At 39.5% G+C, this 12,916-nt stretch overlaps 1 protein-coding gene across 1 annotated transcript in view; it reads right to left on the reverse strand.

The window, feature by feature from the left end:
- The window catches only part of CWC15 (CWC15 spliceosome-associated protein), a 15,438-nt gene extending 2,847 nt beyond the window's left edge, over positions 1-12,591 (reverse strand). Inside the window, exons 1-4 of the mRNA XM_009998513.1 lie at positions 12,451-12,591; positions 10,482-10,594; positions 8,921-9,009; positions 7,979-8,089 (exon numbers count right to left, since the gene is read on the reverse strand). Coding sequence (XP_009996815.1) covers positions 7,979-8,089; positions 8,921-9,009; positions 10,482-10,594; positions 12,451-12,581 — 444 coding nt within the window. The 5' untranslated portion in view covers positions 12,582-12,591. The remainder of the gene's footprint in view (positions 1-7,978; positions 8,090-8,920; positions 9,010-10,481; positions 10,595-12,450) is intronic.
- Between the last annotated feature and the right edge of the window lie 325 nt (positions 12,592-12,916).

Here is a 12,916-nt window from a genome sequence, read left to right on the forward strand (position 1 = left end):
ATTTGATTTTCCACTCTCTTTCCCTGCAAGATGGAGGAGCCAACAGCAGTGAAATGCAATTTGTTGCAGTCTGTCATGTGTTCCCACCAGAAGTCCAGCAACCCTCAGACTTCCTTACAGCACATGCATGCAAAGCACTAAATTGAATCAGGCAAAATCTAGGATACTGGTACAAACAAAAAAAAAACCAAACCAGTATTGATTTTCAGAAACCTCCCAAGAGATGATCAGATTCTGTTTAAGACTCTTAGGCAAATTTACAGTATGATGCAAGCATGTGAAGCACTCTGTGTTGTTCAAAATCTCTAACGCTCCATTAAAAGTGAGACTTTGAAGAAACAAGAGGTCTGGCACAAATCTTAAAAGCAAGAAAGAATGCTACAAACCCAAAATTCATACTGAACTAAAGTGAAGGCAGCACTAATAAGAACTTTGTAAGAAATTAACAGGCCGCTGATGACAAATTCTTCTGGAGAAAGAACTTTTTCCAAGCCCTTTATATGCAAACAGACACAGCAATTTTCCATGTCAGAGCTGAACTCCAGGGGAACTCTTCTCAAGGTGGCATGGCACAGTCTCATCTTACACTTAAAACATTAACTTCAGCCATGATGCAGAGTTCCTGAACCTGTGCATCCCACAGCCCTCTGGGGCACAAAAAACTACCTTATGCTGACTTTTTTACTATGTCTAATGCAGCCACACACTACTGACAAATACAGAACCACAATGCACTTCATGCTGTGTTTCTTCAGTGGTGGAAAGTCCACTGGCATCAGTCAGCATCTTTATTAGAGGGGAATCAGTTTCTCTCCCCTCTCTTCCCCCATTTTAAGATTTAATCCAAAAGAGCTGATTGTTCCAGCATTCTCTACCATGCATTAAGAGCAGTGAAAAACAGTCATAACATAATAATGTCAATATTAAGAATCATTAAAATATGCAAACAGTAGTAACTACTCCAGTGTTTTTATTACACAGAGATGCACACTTTTCTGTAATAAGATATTAAAAAGTCATGTTAGACATCATCCTAACTTCTATCTGCTTTACATAATCCATGTAATACCCTTCAGCCTTAAGGAGCCTGACACACTTCCTGATAACAAAAAAAAGTATTATCAGATTGAAGTGATAAAGTGTGGTGATGTGAAAAAAAAAAAAAAATCAAAACAGAAATAACACTTTTAAGAACAGCTACACTACAAGGAGTAGTATAAAATTAAGAGTAGAGTTTAGCTCCAGATTAAGACACCTATATCTAGACATGCTTGTAGACACCTGAGCTCACAGCTCAGCAAAGATCTAGAGAATACAATAAGGAATCAAAACAGCTCTTGTGTTCACCCTGAACTGCACTCACAGGAGACCAACCCCACTCCAGGCTCTACTGACTGCATCTCCACTCCACTACCATGGAAGCTGGAATATGGAACTTGTACATGGACCCCAACAACTTGGCATTTCAAGCTTAACTCAATTCTGTCTAAAATTGCTAATTGCTAGCAAAAAACCACACTAACTCAAGTCAATTACAAATCCAGAGGACTGGAGGTAGCAAAAATTGCTCTATAATAAAAAAGGAAGTGGTGGGACAATCTTGGGAATTTCAAATTATTAAATATTTTTTCACCTATTAAGTTATTAAAAACTATTATAAACACAATACTAACAGAAGCTGTCAAACTTATACAGTCACTTACATAGTGATAACAGTTACAAAAAACATCCATTAATCTTATTTTCAAAAGTTGGTTCTCCATATTTACAGTAAGACATGTTGCAGAGCCCCTGGGCACTGTGTGACCCTTTGCTGCTTCTCAGCCCTGCTCACAAACAGAACTCTGTTGTCTTTTAGACCTGCAGAGGCAGCACACCTAGAAGTAGCAATAAACTGCCTAAGCTTATCTTTGTCATCAAAGATGAACAGCTTATAGATTCTGGAAGTAAACAGGGAACAGATCTGTTGAGTAACTGACCAGTTTCAGTCAGGAGGATGGAACCAGGCTTCTCAGTGATGTCCAGTGATAGGACAAGGGGCAATGGGTGCAAACTGGAGCACAAGAGGTTCTACATAAACATAAGGGAAAACTTTCTCACTGTGAGAGTGACAGCCTGGAACAGGCTGCCCAAAGAGTTTGTGAAGTCTCTTTCTCTGGAGACATTCAAAACCCATCTGGATTTAGTCCTGTGTGACCTGTCCTAAGTGATCCTGCTTTGGCAGGGGGGTTGGACCAGCTGATCTTCAGAGGTCCCTTCCAACCCCTAATATTCTGTGACTCTGTGACTTACAAAGAAGACCCAGGGCACATGGTAATTTAGGTATGGAATTCAATCATTCTAGGTTGGGTGACACTTCAACCTATTTGCTACACATTTTAGGAAGCAGACTAATTCTCAACAGTCTTCATGATTTTTTGTATTATTTCACTTCACTAAAACTTCCAAAGAATGTATTCAAGATTTAAAAAAGAAGGTCATTTACTAAGTTTTGTATCTTAGCAACACGACACACAGAAAATACTAAGTGTAACTCACAACAGTGTAAAGTTGAGACTTACACTTAAGCTAAGTTATACATTTTGGCCAGAACTGTAGAATCACTCCTCTCCAGCCAAAAGAGGTTTTCATTACATTTCAGAATTTTCCACATAAATCTTTCACTGACCACTCTGAAAGCCGGGACACTGCAGACAACGCAGCACAGGTTGTATCAAACCAAACAGACAAACACAACCACCACTGCTGTCTGAGCTTCACACCTCTGAGGCACCATCAGGCACAGCTGCTCCCAAAATAAGCATCTTTAGTTGCGTCAAAGCATGGAACAAAGACTTATTAAGCTAAAACACTATGGATACAACAAACCCACAACAGAAGAAAAGCCCAAGGGGGGAAACAATTAATTTGTATTCACTCCACCCTTTCTAAAATAATGCCTCTTTGCCCCCCTTTCTGTACAGCAAGACCAGGTATGCAACCCTCTTCCTAAGCCAGTTCAGCAAAAATCCAAGCTACATTCCATCACTACAGCAGCAGTGTTGTGCTTTTCACTGTCAGTGTGTTGCACCAATAACCTGAAGGGATGAATCAGACATCAACCATGTTGTAACCACCATGTAAGAGACAGAGGCAACAGAACAGGAATAGAGTGTGGGGAATAAGGCTGGATGGGTAGAGGGAGTGCCAGATCCCAAGGAAGCAGATGGAGATGATGCTCTGTCAATTGGATCTCACAACCAGTCTCCACTGTACAACTGAACACACTGTGTGGCATCACAGCTGGGGAAAAATATATTAACCCTAACTAAACAATTATTCCTTATCTTGCTGTAAGAATAACAGTCCCTTGGCATATTTGTTTCTGACCACAAAGGAAAGAAAAACATTATTGTTACCATGGTTATTTTTTTAGTATAGTTCCTCCTACCCTTAGCACAGAGCAAGATTACTTTTACAGAAAGTGCTGAAATTCCTGAAATTGCTCCATTGTATTGAAGTAAGTTATCCTGTTCATTTATTGAAGATGTTGAGTAGCTGAAATAAAACCTGAAAGACCCACATTTCATTGAAGGCTAATAAAATAAAAATCACAACTTTATTTAAATGCTAATTTTTGAATGACAAACTATGACAGCACTGCCTGGAGCAGTTGGGAATGAAAACTTTATAATGCAGAGAGATCCACCACACTTATTTGATCCTATGCAAATGACTAAGTGAATGCAACAAATCGATTCAAATAACCAACTGAAACTGCAAAAAACAGGAGCACAGAGTAATCACAACTACAGTGTCTACAGGCAGACTTGTTGTCATTTTGCATACAAGGGAGGGGACATTACCACTAGACCTTGGCAATGTGCATTTGCCTCTTTATTGAAAGTCTTTCTTAAGTACTGATTTGGTATTTTAGTTAGACACTTAAACTGTAAGTGAAAAGGTTCATCTCTATTCAGACACATTTCCTATTGTTTTATTTAAAAGTCTGTGACATGACTAGAACACAGGACAGAGCTAAGATCTATTTTGATGACTGGTAAAGTAATATAGTTATAAACACTTGGTTAAATCCAACTGTAAGAAAACAAACCAAAAACATTAAATCTGTTCTTGGATAAGCATGAAATGACTGGATGTTAAAAAAGCTTTGCTGGAACTGCACACATACATTCAGCTGCTCACTGGTTTGAGGTTTGGTTTTAATTATTTCCATCTACCTTTTAAGGAAGTGCTTGCAGATTGAAAATCAAAAGCACCATAATGCTGAGTTTAGAATATTGAAACAAGTTTCCATGAAACCTACCTGTGGACAGTTCACACAGACAGCAGACCTAGCTGTACTGTTTTAGATATGTCCGGAATTATTCCACAGAAATGGCTTTCAAAACTAAAGCTTCCCAGTAAGTTTAGTGCCTACCAGAAACAATTTCAGAGATTAAAATTGTGGAGGGTGTGGGAAAAGTCAGGAGGATTCCCATGCTCAACGAGTTTTAAGAAACATTAGTATTTATTTAATGTTTCTACAGAATTCAAGAGTATTTAAGCATTCTGAGACATTAACAAGCTTTGACAGGAATTGCTTATTTGGTTGACAAACTGTTTACTTCAGATCACAGGGAAGTACCAGTCTGAAGGAAGTTGGAACCTATTAAGAGGTCAAAGTAAGATTTAGAGGATTTCTATGCAAATTGCCATTATGATATAAGGGAAGTTAACAGAGAGTGTGATGATCTGAAAAAAAAAGCAAACCAACTAGATTTTCATACTTTGTTTTTAACTGCTGTCTCACCAGAGATGTACCTTAAATGCAGGCCTCCTTTCATGGCAACTTAAATACTGGACACCAAAGCAGTGACTGAGAACAGTTAACAAAAATACATGTTACTTCAAACGAAGTCCCAGAAATAACTGGACTAGCATTTTAATAAATCAAAATAAAGTATCAGGGAAAAAACCCTACATATAATATGAAATTTACATATATTTCTGTATTTTACCCACTTCATCTTGTTATGACCCTGGTGTGTTCCAACAAGCCACAGAGATGCAATTAATCTGTTAAACAACACACAGATTTGAGAACAAGGTGCAGAAGAGTGAAGAGGCCTTCACTCTGCAGTTCCCTTTGCCCTGCCACTGGCTTCCCCAGGCTGCCTACTATGGACAGCAGCTTCAGCTTTCAGCAGATAAACCTCTGAGTGGATTAGGACTAACAGCAACTGCACAATTAACACTTTCCATGAGATATTATCCTGAAGTCAGCTAGATGACTATTAAAATATTACTTACAAAATTAGGTTTAAATTATGGTTTGCAATACATAATAATACAAAAACCTACATATCTCAAAGGGAATTTACACCAAATGGCCATTAAATTCTTTGCCAGAAATGCCTTATTTCAAAGCCATGGAAAACAAAGCCTAATCTAAACAGACTGCACCCCTAAAATCAATATACGTAGGTGATCCTTCCTAAGGAGACCCTTGCTCCTAAAGACTCTTTCCAAGGCTGTGCCTCACCTTGGTTTTCACTTTTTCCATCAACAAAGTCTTAGTTTCCTACTCTCAAAATAACCCAAGAAAATAAAATTCCCAGTACCTGTAGAGCACCCACTGAAGACATCCATTTAAGAAAGCCCATGTGCCACCAACCAGTGAAAGTATGAAGAGAGGGTAGTAAGTGTGCAATAGTGTGCACTATTGCAAATAAATAAATAATACTAAGGTTTAGGAAAAAAACCAAACATTCATTTAAGTGTGCATGGACTCAGTACGCACGTTGCATTGGATGTTATAAATCTTGTTGCTGGGGGAAGAACAACATCCATTAAGGTAAAAGATAATACCAGTGAAGAGAGAGCAAAATAAACAAGTGCTATACCAATGACTTCACAGCTTTTAGCTCCCTCTAGTGACAAAATAAGAATTTCATAGAGATGATAATCCTGCTCTCTACACACGAACAGAAAAACAATGTGTTTGGTTGTCTGTGCTGCACTTTACTACTATTATTTTCCTCATGCAAGCTTTCTACATTAAAATGTGACAAGTTATGCTGTTTAATCTAGATGCATAATTTCAATTGTCAGGCAAAGTGAAAAATCCATACATATCTAAGCTTTAAGCACTGTGCAAGGACAGCTGAAATAGAAGTCTTTCCCAGACATTGTTACCCTTAATCTGTAGTTTAGAACATTTCACACAGGAATACATGGAAGAATTGTTGACCATGTTTTTAAGTAGTTTTCACCACATCATTACTGCAGAACATTTCATTGCTGTGTCAGGTGCTTCAGATGTTTAGATAAAGAGATGAGAGAGACTTTCAAAGACAGGAATGTAAAAGACCACTCATGAATCAGATGGAAAATCAAGTTTAAACAGTTCAGTATAGCACAACTTTTGCAGAGAAGCAGCATGGTACAGCTTTTAGCTTTCCCAAGTACTTAATTCCAGAACTGCAGAGCTTACTGGTTTTTCAGGCCTCATTGGTTCTAAAAGCAATTTTTTTTATTGTTAGCCAAGAGAGGTCAAGCCCTACATGGCTGCCTACAGCATTTAAAATGTTATTCTCTCATGGCTGTTGCTAGTGCCTGCTTGATGGTGTGTCCTGTTCACTTCCAGTTGGCTCTACTGGAGCGCACTTGTGGAACACACCAAACTGTAAGTGCTAAGCTACTATCAGGTTATGAGAAGCGCAGAGGCACCAAAACATGAAGTTGTCACAGCAGCAAAGAATCCAACTAGCATTTAAATTACTTAGTATGTTCTAAAAACAACTCAGATTGCAAAGGTGATAAGGCTCGGTTTTGGGTGGTGTTTTTACTCTGATGTAGAACCTATGTATAGCAGCATATAAAACTACTCAAACTGAAATGCACAACATTCTTCAAAAGCCCAAAAAGGATTTAAGCCCTACTCTAAAAAAAACCCCAAAACAAACCACAACTAACCAGAAATACCCTACTAAAAGTAGAAGAGGGAATGCTGCACATCTCCACCACTTCTGTTGCACCATCAGAGACAGAACATTTCAGTAGTGCAGATGAAATACCTGGACTCTAAACTCCATTGCAATACAATGTCAGAGCCAACAGAGCTCATCCTAGGTCCTGTCAGTTTGGCAACACAGGCTATTCCCAGTAACAGTCCCTAGAAGTCCATTCATCAACTAGGGATTTTGCTCATATATCCCAACAATCTCTCTTAAATCAAGGAATCTGATGTTGCTCACAGGAAAACAATCTCTAACTACAGGGACTCCCCTCCTCTTTTAATGGCAGAACATGGTGTTTCTGTCTGGAGAGTAAGATATTAGAGAGAGGTATGAAGACTACATGTAAATTGACTTTCCAAGTTCTGAAAAGACTGTCATATTATTCATTTTTGCAAAGACATTTTTCAAATCAACGTCCATGTGTCTGATTACATGAAAATAGTTCTGGTTTTATAGTTAAAACTGGTGCTCCTTGCCAAGGCAACACAGCACCAATGCTGTGAAACAGCAACTACTGTGAAACATTTCTAGCCATAAGCAAGATCACCAAAAAGGACACGTACTTTTATTTCAATTTAAAATAAATAAATAAATAAATAATATTTCTTCTTACATAATTCTAGTTAACAAATGCACTGGACAGTATGTAGCTTGCTATTGGAACTACATAGTTTGATATGACACCAGTCCTCAGAGAAGGACTTGCATATGAAAAGCAAGAACTTGACTCACTGCCTCTACAAAGTATTGGGAAAGTGAACAAAATTTTTTAGTGAGTAAAATCCTCAGTATGACTACTAAAGAAAACAATCTTGACAACAATTATTAGAAGGACAAATCTGTCACACCTGAGCAGAGTTTTGAAGGGCACTAACTTTGTGTACCAGTTCTTACTCGTCCTAAGCACTTAAGGCACACCAGTTTTAATAAACACCAGTTTGCAAAAAACAGATGCTTTTCAAGGGGAAAGATTTCACCTTTCGAGCCTGTTCCTCAGCTCGTTCTTTCTTTATTTTTTCTAGTTCAGCCAGAAGAGCTGCAGTGTCATCGTCATCACTGTCTTCCAAGTCCTCATCTTCATCATCCTCCTAAAAAGCAACAAATGGAAACAAGAAGCAGCTCATTCATTTCATTTAACAAAAACAGCTCTTCATTCTGAAGATTATTGCAGAGACATGTTTCTCATATAAAACAAAACAAAAAAGGGAAAAAGGCCCCCAGGCCTGCCCAGCTAAGGCTGCAATTTGTTGCTGATTGACTTCTGAAGTACCTGGGTGCTTGCAGCAACAGCAAATACAATAAAAATTGTTTATTTGCTCTTGTACAGTGAAGTCAAGACAAAAATCCATTTGTGATTTCTGGATGACTGAAATTAATTTCTGTAATTCAAATGCTCTGTAGCCAGCAGATTCTAGAGAATAGCTGTCTTCAACTACTTTCTAATCATTGTAATGTTAGTCATTATAATAGCGTGACCAAATACCCCATCCAAAATTGCTGGGACCAAATATAACAGGATTAAAAAACCTTAGCTTATTGTCAAGCCTTAGACCTAACCCTTAGGCATCAGAATGAGGAGAGGAGCCAAAAGCATGAATCCAGTGCTCACGCTGACTTTGCATCCTAACAGTTTTACCTTAGGGAAGTCTAACTAACCCATCAGTTGACCACTGCCCCTACTTTAAGTGGTATTTTCAGTTCCCTAGTCTTTGTCTGCTTTCCAAGAACACCACTACAGCATGGACCAGAATCCTCTGAACTGCTCCGTACTTCCACTGCAGTACAGTAACTGTAAAAGGAAGACATGCTGGAACCTGTATTAAATCTTTAGCAAACCTAAAATGAAAGTACATATTCTACTAACAGAAAATCCTGAAGGCTGGACAATGAAAAGCAAGAAGACAGAAAAAGATACATACATCAGTAAGTGGATCATCTGCATCAAGGTTTGCTGCAGGAATCTGGTCTAGCCGAGGCTTCTTAGACACAGAAGATGATGTTGTGTGTTCTATGGCACAAGATTTAAAAAAAAAAAAAGCCACCAAGTGACTAAGTCACTTAATTTAACAACATCTAATGACAGAAAGCAAAAATTCTTCAAAAGATTGTATTAGAGTACGAGATACAAGCTTCTGCTTACTTTTTTCTCACTTCTGAATTCTAATGCCCATGCAGATTCCTCCCCTGCAGATATGCCCAAGGGAAGCTGTAACATCCACAAATTTACAATTTGGCCTCCCGAAGTTCTTATGAAGTCATTATTTCAGAAACAAAGAACAGCAGAGGAAAAGACTGAGGAGAAATATCCTTATTCTATATATCACACTGGAGGGTTCCCATCGGAGACCACCCCAAAGCTGTTGGCCAGTTAGGTTCAAATCACATCTGCTTTTATCTGTGAGCCTGAAAGCCCCATAATACCTTCACTCCTAAAGTACCATAATTTTGTCAAGCTTAGCATTACAAGTGACTAGGCTGTGTGGCCAGCAGATTGAGGGAGGTGATGCACCCCTTCTACTCCACCCTGGTGAGACCCCACCCCAGAGTACTGTGTCCAGCTCTGGAGTCCTCAGTATAGGAAAGACATGGACCCATTGGGCAGGTCCAGAGAAGGGGGATGAAACACTTCCCTGATGAGGACAGACTGAGAGGTGGAGCTGTTCAGCCTGAAGAAGAGAAGGCTCCAGGAGACCTTATTGTGGCCTTTCAGTACTTAAAGGGGGCTTAAAATAAGATGGGAACAAACTTTTTAGCAGGCCTTCTTGTGATGGGACAAGAGGTGATGGCTTTAAACTAAAAGAGGGTAGATTTAGACTAGATATAAGGAAGAAATTTTCTGCAGTGAGGGTGATTAAACACTGGAACAGGTTGCCCAGAGAAGTGGCACATGTCCCATCCATGGAAACATTCAAGGTCAGGCTGGAGAGGGCTCTGAGCAACCTGATCTAACTGAAAATGTCCCTGCTCATTGCAGGGTTTAGGCCTAGATGACCTTTAAAGGTCACTTGCAACCCAAATCACTCTATGATATCTCAAAACACACACCTTTGATGCATTTCAGTTATCACTTCACTATATCTCAACAGAACTGCAAACCTTTAAATACAGATTTATTGTTACACTGGTGCTGCAACGCTAGAAGATGAGTCACTCCCCTTCTCCTTGTCTCACTTGTCCAAGTACAAAAAAAGGCTTTTATTAGCAGTACATACTTGCTGCCAATTTCTTACAATCACACTATACCAGCTGGTCTGTATGATAGCCTAAACTCTTCCACTGGCTGGCCTAGATTTTTTGCTAGCACAAAGCCAGCCTGAAAGCCAGTGGACATTCCCTTGCAGGTCAACAGCTCTGAACCATCAGACCAGTACCCTGAATTCTACTCTCATGACATGCTGTCTGCAAACTTCCTACAACACCAAATTTTGTTCAAGAGCAACATCACACAACAGCATTAAGACATTTCGTTCCTGTTTTTACCTCTGGTTGGTCTGTCTCTATTCTTTTCTCTTGCAGCCACCCTCTCTCTCTCCTCCAGCTCCCTTCTGAAGTCACGGTTGCGCACCTCCTCGGGAGCATCTTGAGTGGCCTGCCTAAACAACACCAGGGAGGAAAATGAAATGAAGCTGGCAGCCTGCAGCTCAGAGCAATGTGTTGAAGGAGGTCAATAGATCCTGGAGTGAACAGGTAAGTTTAGAGAATAAGAACGGGGTACCATGTAGACATAGGTTTCTCTATTCCCTCCTCATCCCCCCTTCTCTGCAGGCATGACACACAGACACACAATGCCACACACACGTGCTCCTTCCAGAGGCTCTCGAGTTGAATTGAGAGACCCTGCTGAAATTCCTGCAAAAACAGAATATCCCATGAGATTAAAAAAAAAAAGCTGGGAAAACAGGCAAAACATTAGTGAAACATGGGAATACATGGTTTTGCTCCTTTTGTATAACTCACATTGGCCAAAAGCAACACCCTTTATATTTGAAGCACACTAAGTTCCATCTAGTGAGCACTATTTTCTGTGAAAATCTTGAGAAGAACTAATGAATAAAAACAACCAGCAATTCCTTTCACCTTTCTGTGAACTCAGTGCTAGAAATAAGAACCCCTGGAGGAAACCCACACTTGAGCCACTATAAATACACTGTCTGCACAGCCTGTCTTTAAGATGAAGTCTTTAATTTGCTTTTGTAATTAAAAACCTGAACCCTGATATTGCTGCAAAATCCCCCCCAAACCCTGTGTCATTCAAGCAAACATGAGTGGCAATGAAACATCTAACTTTTCTGGTCATGACGCAGTCCTGGTAATTTAACAAAGACAACATTGTATTAGGTATTTGGGAGAAAGAACAGGAGACACTTGATGCCCCTTTCCATCTCTGGCAGGAACACAAAAAGATTGGTTAAAACATACATTGTATATTTCTGTACATATTTGACCCCACAGACTTCCTTCAAAGCAACAGACTGGTGTTCCACACGCCACTTTTGATTAAAGAAACCACCAGTCATTTTTCCCATAACAACAAAATGCACCTGACAGCACTTTTTGTGCTGTTGATTTTGCTAGTCCTCTAAACACTCCAACTCTTACCCAAATGTATTCTTCAAAACCCAAAGGGTGGGAGGGAAGAGGTGAAAGGGGAAGCTTCTGCACAAAAAAGTGGAAATACAAAATCTTAACAGTAACTTCACTGACAAGAGTAAGGTTAATTAGATGAAAAAAAAAATATTTTCTAGCCTAATAGATTTTATTTAAATTCTAGGTATCTGTATTACACTGACTCCCAATTTCCTTTAAGCTTTCAAAAGCATAACAAAGATTTACTATGCATTTCAAACAGAGGAAAATATTCATAAGATCTCATTACCTTTAACACTGATTAAAGCAATTTCCTCCCCCAGGATCTGCATGAACCACCTGCAGTGTTTAACATCAGCCCTTCAAACACATACTGAGTGTTTTTTTCCACTATTTCCCTGCGCCCTCTTCATGCCCCTTCCCCCTGCAGACCTTTGCCAAATATATAACACTATTTTCCTCCTTTCAGGACATGCCCAGCTTTGCTCCCCTTGTCCCATCTTGCTCTGCCAACAACAGCACCCTCAGCAGCTCCTGTCATTGCCAATTATTTTCTTTCTACTCCACTGCCTGAAATGCTTTTTCTCCCAAGCTCACCTCATTCCCTTGATTCACTTCTGTACCTGGTAAAAAATACCACTAAAATTAAACCTCTCCAATTACTTGCAGTACATCCCATCTCCTAGGTCTGCTTTTGAGACCTACACGTTCAGCCCACTCATCCAGCACCACTGCACAATCTCTGGTGTCTGCTCAGAGTCCAGCACATCCACATCCACTGAGTAAAACTTCAGAGTACTGTGCATAACAAAAAAATCATTCCCAGGCTGTTTTGCTGTAAGACAAAAAACCCAACACCAACCTGTATTTTATTTTAGTGTGAGAAGGAAGGTCTCTGCTGGAATATTGTTTTGATAGCTGACTTAAGTCTCCTTCACCTTTTCCTCTTCCTCCTCTGGCAGGTTCAAATGTTGGCCTCGCTGCTGTGGTCATTTTAACTACTACAGAATGAAGGGTTAAAAACAGCTGTTAGTACAACTTACAATGAAAGACACTCACCAGAAGCTACTTTGTTCCTGGAACTGTGCAAGCAACAAGTCCCACTAGAGAACACCAGCTATTGCTCAGCTCATGATCCTCAAAATTTATTGAGCTTTTTATTGACAGAGTCTATTCAGAGTTTCCAAAGAAAGTCTTTTCCAACATGTCTGAAAGATGATACACAGATTCTAACAAGAATATGAAGCAGTGTTTACGAAGTAAGTACAACTACCCAGGAGTGAATCTCCTACTCTTAAGACAAGTGATTCAGACTTGAAAGTAAACTC

The sequence above is a fragment of the Chaetura pelagica genome, unplaced genomic scaffold (assembly GCF_000747805.2).
Source record: "Chaetura pelagica isolate M959 unplaced genomic scaffold, ChaPel_1.0 scaffold285, whole genome shotgun sequence".
NCBI classification, from domain to species: Eukaryota; Metazoa; Chordata; class Aves; order Apodiformes; family Apodidae; genus Chaetura; species Chaetura pelagica.